At 44.6% G+C, this 23,709-nt stretch overlaps 4 protein-coding genes across 5 annotated transcripts; 2 read left to right on the top strand and 2 right to left on the bottom strand.

Moving 5' to 3' along the window:
• The first annotated feature begins 1,094 nt into the window (after nucleotides 1-1,094).
• sec22ba (SEC22 homolog B, vesicle trafficking protein a) lies at nucleotides 1,095-6,487 on the top strand. 2 transcript variants are annotated; one of them, XM_056596742.1, is made up of 6 exons: nucleotides 1,096-1,337; nucleotides 1,440-1,549; nucleotides 1,641-1,801; nucleotides 2,057-2,203; nucleotides 3,141-3,232; nucleotides 5,600-6,487. In XM_056596742.1, the coding sequence occupies exons 1-6, from the start codon at nucleotides 1,263-1,265 to the stop codon at nucleotides 5,621-5,623; spliced, it is 609 nt and encodes a 202-aa protein (XP_056452717.1). In that variant the 5' UTR covers nucleotides 1,096-1,262; the 3' UTR covers nucleotides 5,624-6,487. The 2 variants fall into 2 exon arrangements, with proteins under 2 accessions (XP_056452716.1, XP_056452717.1); XM_056596741.1 differs by lacking the exon at nucleotides 5,600-6,487 and having other exon boundaries at nucleotides 1,095-1,337; nucleotides 3,141-5,585.
• imp3 (IMP U3 small nucleolar ribonucleoprotein 3) lies at nucleotides 4,065-9,735 on the bottom strand. The gene is made up of 7 exons (XM_056596744.1): nucleotides 9,472-9,735; nucleotides 9,024-9,131; nucleotides 5,652-5,726; nucleotides 5,304-5,383; nucleotides 4,885-4,936; nucleotides 4,730-4,802; nucleotides 4,065-4,587 (listed from the first exon to the last, which is right to left on the bottom strand). Exons 1-7 carry the CDS (start codon nucleotides 9,606-9,608, stop codon nucleotides 4,561-4,563), a joined length of 552 nt encoding a protein of 183 aa, XP_056452719.1. The 5' UTR covers nucleotides 9,609-9,735; the 3' UTR covers nucleotides 4,065-4,560.
• A 1,403-nt stretch (nucleotides 9,736-11,138) lies between these two features.
• On the top strand, nucleotides 11,139-18,537 carry slc35a3b (solute carrier family 35 member A3b). The gene is made up of 8 exons (XM_056597683.1): nucleotides 11,139-11,366; nucleotides 12,907-13,177; nucleotides 14,048-14,202; nucleotides 14,915-15,037; nucleotides 15,595-15,757; nucleotides 16,206-16,324; nucleotides 16,911-17,044; nucleotides 17,370-18,537. Exons 1-8 carry the CDS (start codon nucleotides 11,286-11,288, stop codon nucleotides 17,458-17,460), a joined length of 1,137 nt encoding a protein of 378 aa, XP_056453658.1. The 5' UTR covers nucleotides 11,139-11,285; the 3' UTR covers nucleotides 17,461-18,537.
• A 1,831-nt stretch (nucleotides 18,538-20,368) lies between these two features.
• fam78ba (family with sequence similarity 78 member Ba) lies at nucleotides 20,369-22,441 on the bottom strand. Its single transcript, XM_056596382.1, has 3 exons — nucleotides 22,164-22,441; nucleotides 21,435-21,714; nucleotides 20,369-20,611 (listed from the first exon to the last, which is right to left on the bottom strand). Exons 1-3 carry the CDS (start codon nucleotides 22,424-22,426, stop codon nucleotides 20,369-20,371), a joined length of 786 nt encoding a protein of 261 aa, XP_056452357.1. The 5' UTR covers nucleotides 22,427-22,441.
• Between the last annotated feature and the right edge of the window lie 1,268 nt (nucleotides 22,442-23,709).

Genomic DNA, 23,709 nt, shown 5'->3' with positions numbered 1-23,709 from the left:
AATGAGTTTCCCCACACATGGCCGAATTGCTGCCAACTTGGGGAAGGGATGGACGCTTACATTATGAAAAAAAGAATGACACTGTCTGTGTCATACCATTTGAAAGCTCTGGCTTATATTTTTTGTGTGGAATAATTTGTATTCATATATGTAATCCAACAGCATTTACAGGGGTATAATTAAAAGCAACCTTATTTAGCATCAGACATGCAGTACTCAGCTGACTAGCTAACACCGTCAGGTTCAGCAGATTAAACCCGTCGTTATTCAACCTTATTGATCCTAGTAATCCTACATCAATAACTGACTAAATAAAAGTTGTCAGTGATTCACTACTTAACTTCATGGTGCAGTGATACCTTCACAGCTGGCGAAATCGAGCTGACTATAGCAGGCAATGACTGAAAATCGGTCGTTTACCAAGATTATATATATATATATATATATATATATATATATATATATATATATATATATATATATATATATATATATATAATTACGCTGTCGCTGTGCCGGTCCGTGGACCCTAGAAGCGGGCTTTGAAATATTTTCAGAAAAAATAGATAAAATTACAATTTAAGTCATGTTATTTCCTCCAACACTTGCATGCCATACACTTAAATCTCAGGTGCCTTTTTCTTGTGTTTCTCTTATGAATTGTAGTTTTTATAATATTATAATATTCATGCTGTAGCTTAAATTGTAATGTATTAATTATTATTTTTTACCGAAAAACATTTGGAAAACGTTGAAAAACAACGGGGAGATAATCGAGTAGGCTACCGGTCCTCCAAAAATGTTTAGGAATATGCCGGCCTTTGGGGTTGCACCGTACGGTACACCCCCCATGGTTTCATAACATGGAGCCTGTCCTGTACGGTACACCCCCCGGGTTAAAGGCATCAAATCACTGTTAATAATGAAAATAATTCCTGAAACAATAAAAAAGTGTATGTTTTGTTTTATGCAAATACATACAGATTCATGAGTAGGCCTATGTATTGCTGATCACATGATTGTTTACAACATTATTTGAGTGACAGTGTTTTTTAAATGAACTTAGTAACCTATATCTCTTAACTTGTAGACATTAGTTCCTGCACGGAGCCACTTGGTCGACACACGCCACATTTCCGGTCAACTTTTTTGTTCCTGTATCCTCAAACTTGACAGCTAACACCGGGAATTTTCACCCTTTACTTTTTGACCCAGGATTCGACTAATTGTTGCAAAAAAACAAACCAAGGTTATCCGTTAAAATGGTTTTATTCACGATGATCGCTCGTGTGGCAGACGGCCTGCCGCTGGCCGCCTCCATGCAGGAGAACGAACAGGTAAGGATGGAGTACCTTCACCATCTCATGTGGTCATGTTGTCGGAAAATCTGTTGAATGAGCAAGTAAACCGCTGTTCTGTCCCAAACCTTGCCCCATCAGCCAGGAAGAGACCTGCAGAAATATCAGAACCAAGCCAAACAACTGTTCCGAAAACTGAACGAGCAGAGCCCTGACAGGTGTACTCTGGAGGCCGGTGACGTGTCTTTTCAGTGAGTGCACAGAAAGGGTTATACATGCGTTTAAACAGCCCCCCGGCACATGACTTTTGACAACAATAATGTAAACAAAACCTTTTTCCAGCTATTTGATAGAACATGGCGTGTGCTACCTGACCCTCTGTGAGGCTGTTTACCCCAAGAAGATGGCCTTTGGGTTCCTGGAGGACCTTCAAACTGAGTTCTATGACAACTACGGCAGGAAAGTGCCCACAGTAACCAGACCATATTCCTTCATTGAATTTGGTAATTATAAAAACGTTTTACACGTCTAGTGTCAATCATGAGCAGCTTATCATTGCCCAGATCTGGTCCCTCAAGGTGCTCCATGCTTATATACATTTTACACCTTTTTATATATTTTAATTAAACTGGTCCATATATTCTCTACATTAATTTGATATCTTCTACAGTAAAATCAAGCTTTCCTGTCAAGAAAACATTATCTGATTTTTTGTTGTTATTGACCGTGACGTTTTCAACACGTGTCCACTAAACTAGACACGTACATTCAGAAGATGAAGAAGTCCTACATTGACAGCAGGACCAGGAGGAATTTTGGCAGCATCAACACAGAGCTACAGGACGTCCAGAGAATTATGGTGGCTAACATTGAGGAGGTTCTGCAACGCGGAGAAGCTCTCTCTGGCAAGTACACTTGGTTAACTTATCAATTGATTTTCTCCATTATAGTCATTTAGATTATTCTTAGAAGCAAATGTTGCTGATACATAATAACCACACTTTCACTGTACCATGTTTTAAGATTTGAATGTATCTTTCTAAAAATAGACGATGCACATAATCAACATACATATGATCAAGATTTAGATAGGTGGTTGATGGAAAGAAGACGGGACGAAAAATACATAACAGGACCAAACTTTGCAAGTTATAAAATGTCCACAGTATTGCTGTTTAAATTACCACACTGCATGTATTTTTGAACAACCAATAATCTGGTTATGGCGGTGTTGGCAAATGAAAGAAGAGATGTTATGTCAATCTGTTGGTATGGGGTTCCAGATGTTGGAGGGCAGTATTCTTGGAGGTCCTTTTTTAAAATGTATATGAACAGAGTGGAGGGAGGCCAAATACATTTTTTTTATAGCAGAGGTTTTTTTATCGCAGACCTTTAGTGTTTGCCAATAGCCTCTCAATTGGCTTTAGTGTAGACTCGCGAGCTTGCCCAGCTAGTGAGACACAATCGCACATCCCCAACATAAAAACTTGAAGCCTCCATGGTAAGATTATATATTATGTACTGGACCTTTTCCAGATTAAATCAGATTCTGATTGCTAAAGTCTTAATCTTCAGAACAGTGATCTGTCGTCCCAACGGTCGTGAGGATGAACAGCATTTTACTTGACTCTAGCTGACCAGCAGCTTGACCAGTAGATAACCCAGCTCTAGCCCCGCATTACTTTCAATGTTTCCTAACCAAAATATGGGTAGAAATCTCATATGAAGATACATGGGTTTATCCTCAATCTGTTAATTATAACCTTTTTCATTAAGTATTGAACACAAATGGTTAATTTATTCCTTGTCGCTAAGATGCTTGAATTTCCTCTTTTCTTCCAGCCCTGGACACTAAAGCCAGCAATCTGACCAGCCTCTCCAAGAAGTATAGAAGCGATGCCAAGTACCTGAACACCAGGTCCACATATGCTAAGGTGGCTGCCGGGGCCTTGTTCCTCATCACACTCATCATATATGTGCGTTTCTGGTGGCTCTGAGGAACCATACAAAGGACTAAGGAGTGGACCCATCTACCATCTCGCCTTTCGAAGGCCACCAGTTACATGTTTTCCTTTACTATTTACGGCTATACCTCTTTTACAGCAAGACAAGATCCTGTATGGGGCGATATTTGAAGAGTCAGTTATAGTATGTTTACATGAACTACTTCTCTAACTCGTTAATGATGTGAAAGTCATGTGTGCCGATTTGTAAGAAGGGTACCCTCTATCCGTGGAAACCCTGTAAGATATGTTTACATGTTCCACATGTACACCAACCCTCTAACCCTACTACTGGGTTAGAGCAGCAGGGTGTGAAGGGGCTAACCCGTGAATATTAACCACCTTGGCTACCTGCTAATCTCAAGATTGATTATAGATTCTGGCAATAGATTCACCCGACCAGTTATAGATCCAACCCCATTCATCAGCAATGTTTGTTACAATATTGACGGTATAATTTAATTTCAACAAAACATCCATCTCAGCCAAGCTGAATTTCAACAAAGCATAATAACCTTTTGGAAAAGAGCCACATTTGTGGCGGTTATTTGAATTTGAAAAATCCCTCCATGAAGCCAACACAGCTTGCTGGACAGCTTGAGAGATAGGCCTAACACAAGCCGGGTTATTCAGGTTTCAATGTAGCCCCTGTTTTATTGGTTTAAAAAACAATTGTATGCAATGGACTTTTTAAATATGAGGACACCGACGACTTAAGTTTACAAAATAATCGTAGAATTATATAAAATGTGACCAAATCCTGTTTTCTTTGTTGTTACGCATTGCATTTAAGTCAGCAAAACTTAAACGTGTTTTACATATATGCACAGTTACAAAAGCAAGAACAATTTTGCCATTTCGAAAAGTACACAAAGGAATGGCAGTAGAAAAATGATGTCACATAACGTTGAGTAACGGGAAGGCATTTCACATCAACATAGATTTGGGCGCCTAGAATCCACTAAGGAGATGGTGTAGGCCGACATGTTTGGAGCAGTCGATTCAGCAGTAGGCCATCTCTAATGTTCCTTGAGCATGAATAAACGAACATCAAGGCGCCTCTAGGACAAGGCGAATGTCATTCCTGTTCTTGACGCTCTTTGCACGAGTGGAGAGAGGGAGTAGACCTCGAATTTGAAGAAAGCGCTAGCTTAAACAAGTTTTCCGGGCAAGGCGTGTTCACCATTCCCTCTCCAAAACCAATAGCGCTCTGGGTCTTTTGTTCATGGTAGTGATGGGTGATCCTCAGCATGGGGACTCTATACCACAAGGTCAAAGTCATCCCTCTGAAAAAAGAAAGACAGAGGGACAACTATTAACCGACATTTACTGCAAACACACGACACATCAGTGTGAAACTGATGGCACACACATCTGTACATGCAGTAGATATTGAAATGAACCACTTGAAACAAAACAGAATCGAACCTCGTCGTTGTAATTCATGACATGCTGCTTAATCTTAGAAGAGTCAACCCATGTCACAAAGTCTTCCATGTTCCTGAAAAGCAATAAATCCATTATACTGGGATTATGATGGGTCAAAACAATTGGGTCAAATGTAGTTTTTAAATTACACTGACCTTGTAATGAGGAAAGCTGGGTCTGTGATGATCTCTGGTCCAACACGTACATCTAGACATGCGGTCAAGGACCCTTGACTAAAAAATATATTTTGGCATCTAGTGTTGAGGTTGCAGATTGACACATTGAATTTAGTGTGTACAACCGAAGGTTACAAGAAAGCTTTCCAGACGCCACTAAGTTGTATATAGTGCATCTGTAAGGCGGCCATTACAAAGGGTTGATATGTGTCAATAGATCAGTTTATTTATTGTAAAGTAAACTTGCGTGCTTCTGTCTGCTACTGAACCGTTTGGAGTACAATAGCTGACTGATTCCTTTAGATGCAAACTCATTTTACAATTTCAAGAAACTGCTAACAAAGGCACAGGCAGAGCTCCCAAAAAAAAATAGCCATTGGTTCACAAGCAAAGGATACGTCCCTGATCGATGAAGGTGATGGCTGTCTTGAGGTTCTGGGCCATGCGCAGGTTCACCATGATGCTGGGCAGTCTTCTCCTGAGGAGGGAGGCATTCAACATCAACCACCGCAGGATTGGACCGTCAAAGCTCATGATACAGGCACATGCATTTTTTTGAACGGCAGTTGTAGAGTAAGGGCTGAGACACATCATTCAACTGGAGAACTGCGACTTGGCAACAAACTGGTTTCAGTGTGGAGGTGACATTGACGGGTTGGAGTTGAACTAGATTTGTTTCCCCAACATTTCACAGGTTCAGCCCCATCTGTGTTTCTGAAACCCTCACAACGATGCTCCTGTATTACCTGCAGAATGAAGATGCGGTCACCTTCTCCGTGAGGGCCAGACTCAGTTTGGTAGGAATCAAACCTATACAGTATCTGAAATAAATAAATACAAATATTCAAAACAATGTTTGTTCAAAGTTTAGATTTAGATCAGAAGTACTTAAAAAGCAGGAATTTCTTCCAAGTTCCCCCTTTCCAGTTAATGTTAGCTGTACGATCAGTAACCGAATTGGGATTAACCTTCAAATACTCAAATGCAGTTAATCAATAAAACGCAGAGACCCCTTAGTCATAATGCTGAATGGACATGACAGCATTTATGAAGTACATGTTATCTTTTTGGCACCAATTTGATGACCACAGACAAAAGAAATACATAATTGTATCCAACAATCCAGGTTTCTTATAGCCAATCAGAACATATGTTTTCAATATCAAATCAGCCAGAGCCATGGATTTAGCAACCAATTGGAGTTGCAGCACAAGAGACCATTTATGATGCACTTTTAAAAAGGTAAATTGTTAAAAACTCATTGTATATTATCAGCACATCTGCATTAATGCATGTTACTGGATTATCCCCACTAAATGAGTCGGTTTTAGGGAACATTAACAGGTAATAGTTAAGGCTAATGTTAGACAGTTAGTGAAAAAAATTAGCATCATGCTATTCTCAAACAGCCTATTAATAGTTAATTTTGTTCCCTTAATGGCATTTCATTCAACACTGTTTTATAGAGAAAAGGCTTCTAAAATGGTTAAATATAACATTGTGCGACTAGAGGGGTGAATGAGGATATACACTAGTAAAATGAAACATTACTCAATAAGGAGGAACAGAGCTGTTATTGAGAGTACATATTTACATTTCTAAACATTGTAAAAACCAACCTTATGGGTTGAGCGTGGTTCTGAAATAATAAAATATTTCGTATTTCTTCCTAATAAATCGTATTTTTTCCTGTCTTCCTGTGAAAAAAATGCAAATGCAATGTTTCCAAGTATTTCGGAGACATTTGCATTACTGTAAATATGTGCATAGTAAAAAGACAGCTCAAATTAATACATTTATGTGGTTTTATGTGTCCAGCCTGGATGTGATTAAATGGAACATTTCAAAAGCTGATTCAGCCCATGCAAGATAAAGATACATTTATGATTCTTTTCAAGCAAAAAGTGAACAATAAGGTAAATTAAAATGCAATATATTAAACATATCAATGTCAATATAAATAATTGCAGGGTACATAAGATATTTAACTAGAAATATTAAACACAATATCATAGTTCTGCTGATGTTGCTGATTGGATATCGCAAACCTATGTTCTGATTGGCTATAATTAACTAGTGGGGTATTCCACGAACGGAGGTTTAACAAACAGAGAACTCTAGGTTGATTGACCCTGTGCCAACTAAACCAGAGCTGTCAGTTCCACCGCACGGGTGATGCATTGGTTCAATCAACACAGGGTTGTGCGCGTCCACCCCAAACCTATAAAGACGTGATGTATGGATCATGGAAAGCCTGGTCGAAATGGCGAAACGGGCCGCTTATTTCAATGAAATGGAACTCCAGGTTCTCCTGGAGAGCTATGACGAGGAGAAGGACATTATCACAAGAAAAGGGAACGCTAAAGCCTCTGCAACCCATGGAACCAAAGCCTGGCAGCGGATCACTGACTACGTGAATGCGCAAGATGTCAAAAGCATGATCCTTAATTTTTGAGCCATGAATCCATCAATATCCAAGTTAAGCATACTTAATGTTCCTACCACATAACCCTTTTCTTCTAAAAAAAACTTGTACTCCGATGGCTCCCAAGCGGTCAGCGGATCATACAAACTTAAGCTTTTCCCACCATCATATTGGTATATTTTGTCAGTCCAACATTTAAATTGTCATACCATATTTGTCAATCCTGCATTTAAATATGCCCTTTTTTTTAAGCCAATCATAAAAAGACAGACAGTCAGCAGACGGGATCTGGCCCCCAATTGTCTTGACCCCGGTGGAGGGGCTGGCAATAGACATACATTCAGGGCGCCCTGGTATGGAAGGGGGTACCTGGAGGCCATGTGAGGGTACCCCACTGGTTGAATGAACTGGTTTTTCAGTTTTTCTTGTGTTTTAGATTTTGTTTGTCTTTGAAGTAACACATGCAAACCGTGTGCGTGCCGCAGCGCAAATGTTCCAAATGTGTTTTTTTTGGTAACTGGGTAGAAAACCTAAAAGTGACAATTCACCAACTTCACAGATCAAGATGGATTAGTGCTTGTAATGGAGCCGCCGGCTACGATCGAACATTCTCCAGTGGATGCAAGTCCGTTAGGACTTTAATACTTTCTGTTGTAAGCGCCTCTCAGCATACTCAGCCAATATTGCTCTTTGTATGATAGGAGGCCGATGAAAATCTTGGTCCGGATGTGGATGGGTCATCTGGTCAATCTGAGAATCTATATCTCTCCAGCAAAAAGTCATCCGGATATGCCAAGATGTCGAGCCGTGGTCTTATTAATCGCTCCTGGTGGATTGCACAAATAATTTGTGCTCCGATTTCACCTCTCATCAAAAGGGCATGCCATTGTGAACCCACAAAATCTGCGGTGAACACGGGTTTAAATACCCAAAACCGGGTTATGTTCCAAACTTAACCGGCGCAAAACCTGCTCCGACAAGGTTTGTTTCAGAGCATATTATGTTTCTATAGTAACTAACATACCGTGTTCATTTTGGAACGGAAAACCTAGGGTTACCGCAAACCCTTAGTTACCGCAAACCCTGGGTTAATTTAATCGGTTATGTGATAAAACCGGCTTTGTGGAAAACCCCTCTGGTGTCTGGTTTGTGGATATATTTCTCCGTAGTCCCGTAAAAATATCCCAAAATTATGTGTCTCAATAGCAGGTTGTATCCACTAGATGAGAAATGTGCGAAAGCAGATCCGCAACTCACAACAAAAAGGTCTCACAGTTGAAAGAAACAACAATGTGCATTAATATAGATAGATTTAAAAGTATTTACTATTCGCAAATCTTAAATTAGTGTGGATTGATTAAATAAATGCAGGTAATATCGGCCCTGATTTCCCTCCACTTGAATCCCATTGTGTTTCGTCATGAAGCGAAGGCACCAGTGCAGGGTTGTGTCCAAGCGACTAAGGTAGCCTAGCATCACAAACTTTCAGTCGCTTTTCCTGCAGAGTGTACCCTATTCGTTAAAATATGAGTCTTATCTGAATGCATTTAATATTGGCGAGTTTACTGCCATTAAACACAATCAGATAAGCATTTGATTTTCACGAACATGGCACTCCATGGAGGGAATGGCCACGTCCTCATGGCTGGCGGCTGGACTGTGTCTTCTAAGCAACACGCTGTGCAGCACTTACAGTTTCTCCAGGAGCTGGGCTGTGCACTGAGCTCTGAAGCCGTCCTTCTCATCAACGTCACGGACCTTCTGGGCCAGATCTCGGATGTTTCGGCTGAGCTTGTTGTACCTGACACATGGGGGATGGGACAAGTGTGCCGTTAGTTGTACCGGACACATGTTATACCTGACACAAGTCTACTGTTAGTTACACCTGACACTGATCGTTATACCTGAAACATGTTATACCTGACACATGTTATACCTGAAACATGTCTGCCGTTAGGTGGCACTGTGAGATGCAGATGTAGGAGTAAGTTTGGCGAGAATTATAGCACTGTGAGGTTTACATGTTACGTGCTGATGAAGTAATTCGCATTTGTTAATCGATATCACTAAATTTAACAATAGATGGATGATCATTTTTGATTCATAATGATATAATGAACACAGATGAGTAGGTTGCCTACTTTGTGTAATCCTCTCTCTTCTCGATGTGATACTTCCGAAGCACTTTGACCTCATGCAAGTTGTTGTCCACTTCCCAGTTGATAAAGTCCACCTTTTTCAAAAGCTTCTCCTCGTGAAATTTCAATTTCCTAACCATTTTGACCGTTCAGTTTACCAGAGACTAAGATATATTTGTGATTGAGGGGTGGTGCTGCGATGCGAGCAAGGGAAGGAAACACATGTGCTGTTCTTCCTCGAAAGGGGACGTGTTTCCTTTATCAGGTCTCCAGTGCTACAGCGCCCTCTAGCGTCCTGTAAATACTATGCATGTTGTGTTGGTAACCGCTCGGAATGATATATAATTATTTATATTAAACTATTATTCGCCGAAGGCGAAGCGAATAGTGGGGAATAGCCCCCGAGACCGAAGGACAAGAAGGTTATTATTTGTTTTTATTAGCGGTTTATTTGTTTTTATAAGCGTGACGTACGACCGTTTACACATTTTGCGATATATTACAATATCCCGAGTTTGAGAACTCAATCATGGGATATTGCCCAATATTCTGAGACAGCGATCCAATCAAATTGCACCATCTTAGGAGGTTCACGTGTAACATAATGAATATATCGATATATATAGATATATTTATATTATTATTATTTAAATTTAATAAGCCAAATACCTCTTGCCAAATACCTCTTGAGAAGCTATTAATACGGAGATGTTGGGTATTTGACAAATACCCAACATGCCACCCGGTGGAAAATGGGGATGCATTCATTACAAATACTACTTGTAATGAATGCATCCCCATTTTCCACCGGGTGGCGCCAAATCTGTGTTTTCTACCAAGATTACTTCTAGAGTAAAATAGTTAGTAAGACGTGGCCTCCATGCGATACACTTTTTCTTCCCGCAATACACTTTTTCTTCCCGCAAGTCACCAAGAGAAACGGACGTGATAAATACACGGAGCTATGATAAAACTTTAAGGTCCTCAACTCAGATCCAAAAGTTCGGAAGGGTAAGATTATTATTTCCCAATTATATTTTTAAGATCATGGATAATTTCGAAAAAATTATTATTATTAATTACGTTTTTTTTTGCAAGAAAGATTGTTCGTTTCTAATTTATTTGTATGTGAAGCCAGTTCCTATTGTTTGTATTCTACATCCCATTTCTATACCTACATTTAGTGCATATACAAGTAGCCACAACATATATTTGCTTATATTTAAAAAGATTAGAATATTATGATCTAGATTTCCTGATTCTGCATCAGGAAATCTAGATGGCATGCATGACTTACAAGTCAGCCACTGTAGAACCAATGAAGGAAAGATAGTAACGCATTTCCCCCCCGCCCCCCCCCCCCCCCCCCCCCCCCTCACACACACACACACACACACACACACACACACACACACACACACACACACACACACACACACACACACACACACACACACACACACACACACACACACACACACACAGGTAGACATAACAGTGATACATGCTTAGGCTTCAGATGCCTCGCAGAAGTTGCGGTTCTTGTTGCAGTCAGTGCCTCTTCGATTGGTACCCTCCCCCACCCCCTCCTCCCTCCCCTAAGGAGGTAATTTATCATCTGAAGGCGCACGGCAACGCCCCCTATTATAATCAAAGCATTTCCCACTTTTTCTTTGCTGTGGCATTCTAACATGTGACGTGGTTCCTCGCCAACATGGCCACCAGATAAACTGGTTAGTGCTGTAGTTGGAGGAAAAGCGCTGCGATAACTAAGAAGATCACTGGCGGTTTCCCATGCAACCAAGGCTAGGACCAACATGTCTAAAGTAGATATGGAAACAGATAGCTCATTGGAAGTCTGCTGTAATGAAACCACTAACAGCAGCAGCAGCAGCAAGGTATGGACTCAGCGGTGTGTCTATACCTGTGTTGGAATTTGCCTGTTACAAATTGTTGTTTACCTTACATAAACAACAATTTGTAAACAAGTAGCGAGGACAGGCCATTAGTAGCGCTCGGACGCTTACCTGATCCATGCGATACTGGGCAAGGTTAATTAGTAACTTGTGATTGAAGCGACGCACAAAAGTCCTGCTAAGCGTGTCATAAGAGAAGTTTGTGGTTAATACAGCGCTGGTAGTTGCAGAAAAAGTGTGAATGAATAGCCTATTACATTGACAGAGATAGGACTATATGGCAATGGAATGCCGTTTCTATGCAGACATTAATGTTCATTACTTACATTTCAAATGCTTATAAAGAGATTCTGTATTCAATCAGAAATAAGTAGGCTATAGTATATTTTTTCTCAAAATCCTCATTTAGAATAAAATTAAATAACTAACTTCAGTAGAGTGAAAAATCTTCCTGTAAATGTAACTACATCGACAGGGCAATGTCTTTCTGTGTGGATAGTGTTAGCATTTAGTCATTTTGACTTTGCTTGTGCAGCCCTGTCCAGTGGTCCGCGGAGCATAAGGGTCCCAGTGTGTGCTCCGCGGACCACACCTCTCCTTTCACTGCCATGTCTGCCGGCTCCCCTCGCAGCACATCCACGCCTTGTGTCGCAGCCTTTACTCTGGGGCACGTCATAGGTTCCTTCTGTATGAGATGGCCACGTCAACTTTGAACCTCAGTCAGTCAACACAAAAAAGTCAAATTACATTTTGGATAGTTATTTTGTAGTTGGGGCAAGAGGTGTCTAAGCAAGAGTCCAGGAAACATGCATTAATGCACTCAAGCAAGCTGCTCACTGTGGTTCTTGACGCTAGTGAAGGCTCTTGCCGTTAGTGTCTGTGTTTGCCGTGCCTGTTGCTTTTTGGGGTGGGGTGATTGTGTTAACGGCGAGTCAGGAGACCAGGAGGTGAGGTGAAAAAGTAAATAGCCGCCACTGAGCGTGTATAAATAGTAGCGTTGAGAAACTGCCTTCTGTCATGAGATAAGGAAGGCAAAATGAGTATAGCTTTTATTGATGCATGCGTACAATTTGCATGTGTTTATGTGCTTGTGTGTGTGACTATAAACCGTAATATCATATCATAATCGTAACTGATAAGAGCAATGTCCTGCATAGGCCGACGCCAAACATTCAGGTTTTACTACTCTATTCTTACCCTTGTCATTCTCTCACGGCTTGCTCTGGTGAATTACCTCAGAATTTGAATCTTACTGTGCCTGAGGACAGCCCCCGGAGAAATATTTCTGGGTTGAGGGTCCGTGATCAAAGCCCTTCTGTGCACTACAGATGTCTTGCAGGTGGTCAATTTAGCTCAAGGCCTCCCTTTGACAAGAGGAATGTAATGATGCGGCGAGGGACAACAAGGCTGTGTCAGGAAATGCTATCCTCCCTGTGTAGTATAATTGCAGAGTCTTTTTCTTCTGACTAACTTTTGTATACTTCCTTTAACCCCTCACTCTCGCTCCCTCATCAACCCGTAGGAACACCTTATCCCCCCTGACTCCAAGGAGCCTTCGTCTTCCCGTTCCTCCAGCGCCTCCGCGGGCACCATGACGTCGGCGTCTCAGTCCTCCAGGATAAAGTACCTGTCGCTGGGCGTGCTGGTGGTGCAGACCACCTCGCTGGTACTCACCATGCGCTACTCCCGCACCCTGCCGGAGGACGGCCCGCGCTACCTGAGCTCCTCGGCCGTGGTGTGTGCAGAGGGGCTGAAGATCCTGGTCTGCTGCCTGCTGGTCCTCAAGGAGCACAGTGAGTCGGAGGTCAGGGGACGGGGAGGTCTGGCCCTCTCCCCGCGCTGTTATGGGCAACAAAACAGACAAGATAAGCTAATGGAAGTAAAACCAGTGAAGATGCGACACTAGAATAACCTTGACACTAATACACTGTCGCAAAATAAAGTTGACCGAGGTGGAATGTTCCTGAAACACCCCGCCGGCCATTATGATTTGCTGTATATAATCTCCTTATTACATGGCTAGCTTCTAAAGAAATCAATATTTGACCAAAAATATAACGACAACAAAAATGTTATCTTCTGGATTTAAAAAGGATTTTATTACTGGAATAAATGTCCAAAGCGTCCATTGCAACTATCTATTATCATAGAAGCAGTCTGCTATACTGAAGTAATGGACCGCTGCTGCCGTATTTGACCAATAAACATTGAGTATCCATATGCCAGTGAACCAGTGAGGGGAGGACTCCTGGCTTGACTCAAACCCGTGTTATCATTGGTCAATCAGCTCCCTGTACCGATTCTGCCTATTTAGTGTGAGGAAGCCGGTCAAGAATGTTCACAATAGTTATTCAGCACATTTCTTACTTTACTCGGGTCTTTGGGAATCATTGTGCGTCCATACAGAGTTTGTAATGGCTAGGCTTAGGGCTGTTTACATTCCGGGGCATCGCCACAACAAAGGGATTCTGATTAACTATATCGGTCACGGATGTTTCAGTGAAGCCAGGAGAGGCCCCGTTTGATTGTTTGATCGCATAATGTCTGCAGTAAAGTTGAACAGATCCACGTCTAATCCAGCTGACCCGGACTAGGGTGTGCATGCAAACATCCTGGGAGGGTTTATGGAGCGCGTCTTAACCCGTCCACGTCCTGACCGCTAGACTTCAGCCTCCGGGGCTTCCAGCAGCTGCTGAAGGAGGAGATTGTCCACAAGCCGCTGGACACGCTGAAGCTGGCCGTCCCTGCAGGGATCTACACACTGCAGAACAACCTGCTGTACGTGGCCCTGTCCAACCTGGATGCCGCCACCTACCAGGTAGTCGGTGTGTGGGTGTGAGTGTCGCTGTGCGTGCCGGTCTTTCGAGGACGGTGTACAATAGGTTTTATCCGCCCATGTGTAAATAGCAACCTGGTGTTATTTGCATTGCATTGAAATGAGTGAATCAGTCCCACGCAAGCGGCCGCTGCAAGTCCTCTGCTTGGCTTGCTGCCTAACCCTGTTATGGAATATGAGGGAATACATATTTTGGGTGGATTCCTCAGAGCCATAGCAACAGGACGACTCTGTGACTTGTGACTATCAATCTATTTAAGCAAAAGTGGGTCGACAGTAAGAGAAAAAACATAAACTACACTGTCCTGGCCCTTCCTAGATCCTTGCGTTCCTCCAACTACAGCACTAACCAGTTTATCGGGTGACCACGTTGGCGAGGGAACACGTCACATGTTAGAATGCCACAGCAACGAAAAAGTCAAAAAAACGTTGATTATAATAGGGGGCGTTGCCGTGCGCCTTCAGGTGATAAATTACCTCCTTTGGGGGAGGGGGAGGGGGAGGGTACCAATCGAAGAGGCACTGACTGCAACAAGATACCACAACTTCTGCGAGGCATCTGAAGCCTGTGTGTGTGTGTGTGTGTGTGTGTGTGTGTGTGTGTGTGTGTGTGTTGTGTGTTGTGTGTGTGTGTGTGTGTGTGTGTGTGTGTGTGTGTGTGTGTGTGTGTGTGTGTGTGTGTGGTAACCACCAGGTAACCTACCAGCTGAAGATCCTCACCACGGCGCTGTTCACTGTGTCTATGCTGGGCAGGAGACTGGGCCTCTACCAGTGGCTGTCCCTGGTCATCCTGATGGCGGGCGTGGCACTAGTGCAGGTACCGACCACAGAGTACTGCGGCCCTCTTTTCCTGGCGGCCATCTTAGTTCTCAATGCTAGCTGGATGCCAAAGAGGGCCTTGAGCGGAAAGAGGCCAGTAGGTGATTGGTCGGAGGATTGAAGATGGTAATCCAGGGCTCCCTTGTAAAAAGAGATTTCAATATCTCAATGGCACTTCATCTGGTTAAATAAAGAAAAATAAAATAAAATTGACAGATGGTAATTAAGGCTAATTCTAATTAGAACAATCTATTATCTTTAAATTATGTTTTAATGATGTCGTAATTGGGGTTATCCCTTTGTTACCCGGGGAACATAGACACGCTCCCTCGTAATTAGTCATGTTTAGCAATGTATTGAAACGTCCAGTCTCTAAGTTGAAGGCGGTTTCAATGACGTTGCCATTTTAACTTCAGTATTCAAAACAAAATAGTCACAACACACAACAAGTATTGGCTTACTGGCTTACGTTAAGACATTAAACAATGTTGTCTGCCAAGACCAGCGCGTATTTCCATGTTTGACATGTCCCAACACGCTAATGTTGATTGACAGTGGCCCACCGATTCTCCGGCGGAGAAGCTGTCGGCGGGCTCCCAGTTTGTGGGCGTGCTCGCGGTGCTCATTGCCTGTGTGTCCAGCGGCTTCGCTGGCGTCTACTTCGAGAAAATACTGAAGCACACCAAACAGAGCGTGTGGTTGCGCAACATACAGCTAGGTGAGCGCGCGCGCGCGCGCGCGCGCAGCTGCGCGTGTGTGTGTGTGTGCGTGTGTGTGTGTGTTGTGTGTGTGTGTGTGTGTGTGTGTGTGTGTGTGTGTGTGTGTGTGTGTGTGTGTGTGTGTGTGTGTGTGTGTGTGTGTGTGTGGAACAAGGGGATCCAAGTGATTAGGTAAATCCTTCAGTTTCAGTTCACTTTATTGGCAACCCTTTCTTTAACAAATACAATGACAGAGGTATTACTCATTGGGACAGAGTTAGATTATAAACATATATGTATATATTGTAACAGATGGATTACTCCCCTGTCAAGCCATTAAGCAGTAAGCCAGTAAGGTTTATTTGGGTTTATTTCATGTCAACAAAAAAAGTAGAATGCCATAAACTTCATCTCATCACTCTCTTCCGTCTATCTTTCCTTCCTCTGCTGGCTCCTTGGCTGTGACAGGTGTGTTTAGCTTTGTCTTCGGCCTCTTCGGGATGATCCTCTACGATGGAGCGAGGCTCGTGGATGATGGGATGTTTCAAGGCTTCAACACTATCACATACACGGTGATCTTCTTACAGGTACGATCAAGTCCTCCTTTGCTGTGTGGCAGGATAGTGTAGTCATGACCAGGCCAGTACTGAACTCCCAGCCCAAAGGTGCCGTGTTCAGACCCCAGTGTCTGCAGTCGGTTGCCTGTGTGCATGTTTAAGAAGGAATGTGGCTCAGGAGGTAGAGCGTGTTGGCTTGTAGCCGGAAGGTTGCTAGTTGGATCCGCGGCTCCTCCTAGCTGGGTGTCGAGGTGTCCCTGGTCAAGACACCTCACCCCAACTGCTCCCTGCGAGCTGGCTGTCGCCCTGCATGGTTGACAACGCCATCGGGGTGTGAAAGTGTGTATGAATGGGTGATTGTTAGGCAATATTGTCAAGCGCTTTGAGTGGCCACTGGTTAGAAACGCGCTGTATTAATGCAGTACATTCACCATTTAAAAGACAACTTTGGGACTTTTCCACCTGGACCCTATTACCCTATTATCACCCTGCCGATACTAAGAATCAATATAAGGTAGGTGTCATCATTGTGGGTGTGTGAGTACGAGTAAGAGAGTGGCATGACTGTTAGTTGTGTATCTTGTATCTCTTCAAACTAACAGAGGTGCGTTTGCAGGCTGTGGGCGGGTTGGTGGTCGCTGCTGTAATTAAATACGCAGACAACATCCTTAAAGGTTTTGCCGGGTCGCTGTCGATCCTCGCGTCCACAGTCATCTCCTTCTTCTGGCTGGGGGACTTCGTCCCTACCAGGTAAATACTTGCAAGGTTCTCTTCAAAAATACCCTGATGAATGAATGACCTGAGGCTGCTACTTCACACAATTTTCTCTCTCTCTCTCTCTCCTTCAGCTCTCTTCTCCAGCTCTCTTCCTCTCATCTCAGCTCCTCTCTCCTCTCTCCTCGCTCATCTCTCTCTCTCTCTCTCTCTCTCCTCCTCTCTCTCTCTCCTCTCTCATCTCTCCTCTCATCTCTCTCTCTCCATCTCCTCCTCTCTCTCTCCTCGCTCATCTCTCCTCTCATCAGCTCTCTCTCTCCTCTCCTCTCTCTTCGGCTCTCTCTCTCTCTCTCGTGTGTAGCTTCTTCCTGGTCGGTGCATTGCTGGTCATCGCCGCCACCTTTCTCTACAGCCTTGAGCGTAAGCCAGCCCCTTCGCCTGTCAAAGTCTAGGTGTGGATACTAGAAGAACCAAGTGCCTCCTTCACCTACTTCATCATCAGGGACAGTTTCTGCCCTCTGGTCCACAGTGGAACCGGGTGAAGAGCCATGATCAAGTGTCCCGTTGAGATTGACCAGATCTCCAATAACCTGGTCCCAATGGCAATGGGACCAGCTAATGTTACTGCTGACTTGCACAGAAGAAGAAGAAGGGGGGCGTAATAATGGCATTAACTCTTTTTAATATTATTGTGTCTTGAAGAAACTGAAATTTGTATTTGGGTACTGAAGGGAACTGTTCTGTTGTTTCACACACACGCATGCAAACACGGCATGGCACGCATTGTTCAATACTTGGAAAACAAATCCAGCGTCTACCCATGAACTGTTGCAACAATGTGAATGTTTTTTTATAGGTTAATATATTTAAAACCATTTATTCATGTTTAGAGAATTGAGGGTGTTTTTTTCTTGTACTTGTAAGGGTTCTGATGGTAATGTGTATTTCCTACAGGGACATGCATAGAGAGCAATTTTATAAATGAAGTTGTCGAATGTGTTCTGTTACAAGTCGATTTATGCAGGGCTGGCAGCTCACTTAAAATTTAATGAATTCATTGATAAATGTCAGAAGCGCATCACATCCTCTCCTTTCACATGCATGCACATACTGCCCTCAACCGCCATCTCCGAATGCCGGAGAGCAGGGAATATCCGTACTCGCCTCCACGGCAAGAGATGGAAGTTGTAAGGACTATTGAGATGGGGACATCAGGTACAGAAGGAGAGGTCACTCAGCCTAATCCTGTTTAAAACAAGATCCCGCTCTTGGAAATTAAGTCCTTAGCGTTTTCTGTCAACTGGTAGCGCATGGCATTAATACTGCCAGGGTTGAGGGTTTGATTTTCAAAAAGGCCTCCCAGTCTAAGAAAACATATTCACTTACTTACAGTGAGACACTTTGGATAAAAGCGCTGCGCTGTTTTTGTGTATGAGCAGAGAGAACCGTTCCAGGGTAGCGGGCCACAGATGGACAGGTGAGGGCTCCCCTGAGCAGGGCAGATGGAGGCTGAGTCATTGGACTCTAGGGGTGGGATAAGATGGGGGTGGGAGGGGGGGACTTGAAGAACATGAGGCAGTGATAGGTTGACATTTCTTTTGTTGGTTCTTCTTGGTTATTCAACTAGTTGACATGATTCCTGCTAAACTGAATGAAGTGTGGATATGGCGTGTTTGTGGAGCTGTTCCCTCCCTCCCGGGGACTACAGATGTAATTAAGCTTGCAGCAGCTCTGGTGCCATCTATGCATTATACACTGTCCCTGTGAAATTAACCCATCAAAGAATCGAATAAATTATTAAATGGGGCCGTTTCATATCTAATCACACATGATCAATGACTGTGAATTGAGGTCTCTCATGGACAGTTTCTACCTGCAAATGTTGTCTTATACATTAAAAGTTAAATTTATTATTGGTCAATGTAAGTGTACTGCTTGTGAAAGAAACCAAAATGTACCCCCCCCCCCCCCCCACCATCCTCATATAGCATTACGCAAGTATCTTTACATTGAGCTAGCCCCCCCCCTTCCTCTGGCTGTAATCCGGATTCAAGAACCTTCCATCCAGCACTGATGCTATTACAGTAGTAAGTAGTCATCAACCAACACCTCATCCGTTTGTTGCTAGCTTGTGGATGTTTGGTGGCAACAATCCAAATCATGCACTTGGCACTTGAATCATGAATCATGAATCATTGAAACAATCACATAAATAACTTAATCTTTTATTCAATGTGGTAGCAGCACACCCTTCCACGACCTGTAACTCCTACAGATATCCTTACACCGGAGCCAGGAGGTACACAGAATGTAACTCTTATGAAATATCAATGGTGAAGGAATTCAGTAAACTTACTTAACCTTTATAAACCAGTAACAATAAATCTAAAAGCCTTTAATTGATGCGCACCTTACTTCCAGTTTCTAATTATTTGATAGACAGGTGATGATTCCCATTCCTTTCATTCCAAGCTGCTGCTCTACAAACTGTTTGTGAATGGTATTTATGGATTTTCAACTTATAGTGTACGGCGGATATACTTAAAATGTTTCTATCTTTATAGCTCTGAATGTGTCCATGGAAAGTGGTACTCAATGGAATATAACTTTTGAAATTACCCGCAGCAAAATAAGAACTTTGCTTATCAATGAGATATCAATGAATAACTACTTGAATACTGTAGATGGGAGTACTTTTCCCATGAAAATTAGAGGACAACTGTTTTCTGACCTTCCAGGTTGGGATTCGTGAGTAATTGATCAACTGACGGCGATTTTGGGGCTGTGGTGGTTCTTACACCACAGAGATGAGTTTCATCCCATCGCTGGATGTCCAAGTCAATGCACATTCACCTCCATCCAAAGCCCCATCAGCAGGTATCAAGTTGTAAAAATAAAGAAAATAAGGAGAAGTAACGCCATTTCCACGCCGCTACAACACCGTTTAACTTCTCTTTCTCTTTCTCCCTCATGCGATTAAATACAATATGATGCGGGATGCAGTTCCCTTTGTGGCACACACACTGGAGCAGAAAGTTGGTTCCCCCTGGCCCAAGGGCAGACCGTCCGCTGGAATATACCAGAAGTGGCCCAGAAGCCAAACAGAGCTTAATACAACGTCGAAGGACTGGCTGGACACACGCCTGCTGCTACTCTTGGCCCTCCTGAGTGGGCCAAGATGAACTACTTCCCTGCTCTTTTTGTCATAATGCGCCAATAAACATGAACCAAATACCAAAGGGTGAGCCCCTGGTGCTTTTGAGCCGGGGTACCCTCGGTCCGTCCGCTGTCTCTCTCTCTCTCTCTCTCTCTCTCTCTCTCTCTTTTATTTTGCGCTTTTATTTTATTTATTTTGCGCTTTTATTTTGGCGGGATGACCACGAGGGGGGGCCCTCGCCGGGGCCTCCACATGAGCACCTGGGCGTCGTTGGCGTTGGGCCGGCCCAGCGCGTTGGGGGGGATGGGCTCCTGGTAGTTGAGGATGTGGGGCTGCTCGTGGTGGGCCCGCCCCACCAGGGAGGCCCGTGAGCCCAGCGGCCGGTCGGGGTCCACGGCGATGTCCACCCGCATGCGCCAGCGGACCGTCTGCAGCACGATCCTCTCCTGCAGGGTAGGCGGACGTGGAGAGGTCCCTTTACAAACCGAGGCCTGGAGGCTAGCAGGTTTATCTCTGTACTAAAGAGGCTTCTCTTCCTAAAGCCATTTCAGCCTCAGCCGTGTTACACTCAGCAGTCTGAACTTCTTAATGAGTGGATCCATAAGGAGGCAGACACCTTCTCTATAGAGGGCGTCCACCTCTGGTTCAGATCCTGAAAACGTTATTCATTATCCATCAGACAGTGGGGCAAATAGTGACTCTGGAGTGGTGTGAGAGCCAGAGACAGAAACAGAGGATTCTAACCAAAAAGCAACAAAAACACAGCGCAAATGCATGTAAAGCACAGACAAGAAAAACAAAACAGAATCATTTAACGTGCAGCAAGTTTCCCCACAGAGTGTGCCTAACCCAGGGGCCAGCAACCCGCGGCTCTGGGGCTGAATGTGGCTCCTCCACCTCTCTACAGTGGCTCCATGTTGCTTGGAATTTATTTTTAATAAATACATTTTATCTATATTTTTTTATCTCAAAGGGATCACCTCTTATTTTGAAGATCACGGTGGTCCTATGACACTAAAATAGATAAATAAATTGGTTTTAGTATTAGGTCACATTTCATAAATGCAACCAACTATAGTCTATTGGTTATTTTATATGTAGTATAACTAAACACAAAACGTGAGACGCTGTGTTATCTTCATTTTAAGGGTCGAACAGGTCTTGTGGCTCCAGATGGATTTATTTTGGTGGGAGAGGGACCAGTGATGACTCTTTAGGGCGTGAGGGTTGCCGACCCCTGGTTCAACGGTGGTTCCCGTGTGTCCGTACCTTGGTGACGGAGTTCATGGCGACCAGCCAGGTGATGAAGCTCTGGTCGCGGGTGATGTGGGTCAGCATGGGCGTGTTGCTGTTGCTGATGGGCACGGCCCAAGTGACGCTGGGGTAGAAGTTGTCGTTCATGCAGACGGTGAGGCGCGAGGCCTTGGAGGTGGGGCCGGTCAGCGTCACCGTCTCCGTGGTGTTGCCGTACCACGGGTAGCTGCCGCCGTCCGAGTCGCTGATGGCCTTCACCCGGCCCTCACGCAGCTCAGGGAGCTCCCAGCTGGACCTGGGGGTGGGTGTGTGTGTGTGTGTGTGTGTGTGTGTGTGTGTGTGTGTGTGTGTGTGTGTGTGTGTGTGTGTGTGTGTGTGTGTGTACGTGTGTGTGTGTGTGTGTGTGTGTGTGTGTGTGTGTGTGTGTGTGTGTGTGTGTGTGTGTGTGTGTGTGTGTGTGTGTGTGTGTGTGTGTGTGTGTGTGTGTGGAGAGGGCAGCAGAGCGTATGGAACTTTTCAGAAACACAGGTGTAACTCAAAATGCGCACAAACACCACACACACACACACACACACACACACACACACACACACACACACACACACACACACACACACACACACACACACACACACACATCTTTACAACTTTCACCTAAACTTGTGGGTGATACTTTATGAAGTCCCCCCCCCCCCTGGCCCCCATTCACACATCTATCTCTCTCTCACACACTCACACACTCACATGCCAATGTCCCCGTAGGTGTTGTAGAACTCCATCTGGGTGCAGGCCTGGATCCAGCCCACCACCCAGGTCTCGTTGCGGGGCACCGGGGGCATGACGATCCCCGCGGAGGCCCGGAAGTACGGCGTCTTGTAGCGGAGCACGATGGGCGAGTTCTCCTCGATGACGGTGGCACACTGGTCGATGGAGGCGGAGACCTCGTACACAACGATGTTCTCCCGCCGGATGCGCGGCTTGCATGCGATGCTCTGGAGGCATCCCATGGTGCTCGCGAGCAGCAAAGTACTTAGCAGAACCAGGTAAGAAAGGTGCCCAGGACCACGAGCCAGTCCGCTCATTGGTTCGTCTCCGATTCGACCCTTGCCTCGGAGAAGAGCAGGTTCAATCTCCCGAGTGTCTCCTCATGTTTGAATGGTGCTGGGTCACGTTAAATACCAAGACATTTCGACCTGGAAATAAAGGATTTGCGGGGGGGGGGGGGGGGGGGGGGGATTGTTTTGGTATAAAAGTAAGCAATATACAGCTTTGTATATATTTTTAATTCAATGTATTAGTGAAACGGCTTTGAGAGCGGGGGGAAGGTAGCACTGAGCTCCGCAGCCTCCTTCCCCCTTTCGGTGTGCCGAGTGCCGCACTGCCCTTGGTGCTTGTCCCCAGAAACTGCGATCCGGCCTCCCCCGGGCGGTTCTGCAGGACCCCTGACGACCCCTTTACACCGCCTCGAATCCCTTCGTCCGGCCGCCGCGCGTCGGTGCCCCTCGATCCTCGTGCTGTGCTGTGGGCTCCGTGTTGTCATGTCAGGAGACGACGGGGGCAGCAGGTGCGTCAACGAAGGGCGAGATGCCTTTTGTTTATTAGCCTACATTCGCCCGATGCCCTCAAAGAGAGGAACCGCTGCAGGACGACCACGAGGTGCTCGCGCGCTCCATCCCAGTTGATCCGGTGTTGTGGCAGAAATCAAAACAATCTCGGCCAATAATGTGGACACACCGGGCAAAGGATGGGTTTGAATTTAACGTCTGCCGTGCAGCACACGTCCATTCTTGAAACATAAGGTGTGCATGAATGGTGCGTCGTGAATGGATGCACCGAGGGCGCGTACGGAAAATATCCAAACCTTTTATCCAGCGCACGAGATCGCCTCGAGGAGGTGTGCTAATAAATCAATATCCTGTTTTTCACCTTGTCAACATCGTCGCTTCTAATGACCCAAGTCTTAAAGCATCCTTCCCTGGTCCGTTAGCCGGGCGGTTCAGTGTCGACTTGGTGCTGATGCTGAGGAAACAGGGCAACGCGAGGGAGGGGCGTCACCCGACCTCTGCATCACGAAAAAAAAAAGAATGTGCAAGTGGGCGTGTCATCGTGGCGCGTGGCACGCCCATCTGCGGTTCTAATCAGTGTTGCCAGATTTGGCCCGATTTCCCGTCCAATCTGGCAACCCTGGCTCTTGAGCGCTGGCAACCAGGCGCTGGCAACCTGCAGTCAGGGTTGCCAGATTGTGAGGGAATTTTGGCCCAATCTGGCAACACGGTTCTAATTCGCTGCC

This window comes from Gadus chalcogrammus, chromosome 8, assembly GCF_026213295.1.
Source record: "Gadus chalcogrammus isolate NIFS_2021 chromosome 8, NIFS_Gcha_1.0, whole genome shotgun sequence".
Classification (NCBI taxonomy): domain Eukaryota; kingdom Metazoa; phylum Chordata; class Actinopteri; order Gadiformes; family Gadidae; genus Gadus; species Gadus chalcogrammus.
Note: the sequence above shows the minus strand (reverse complement) of the source record. Positions and strands in the feature narration are given on the sequence as shown.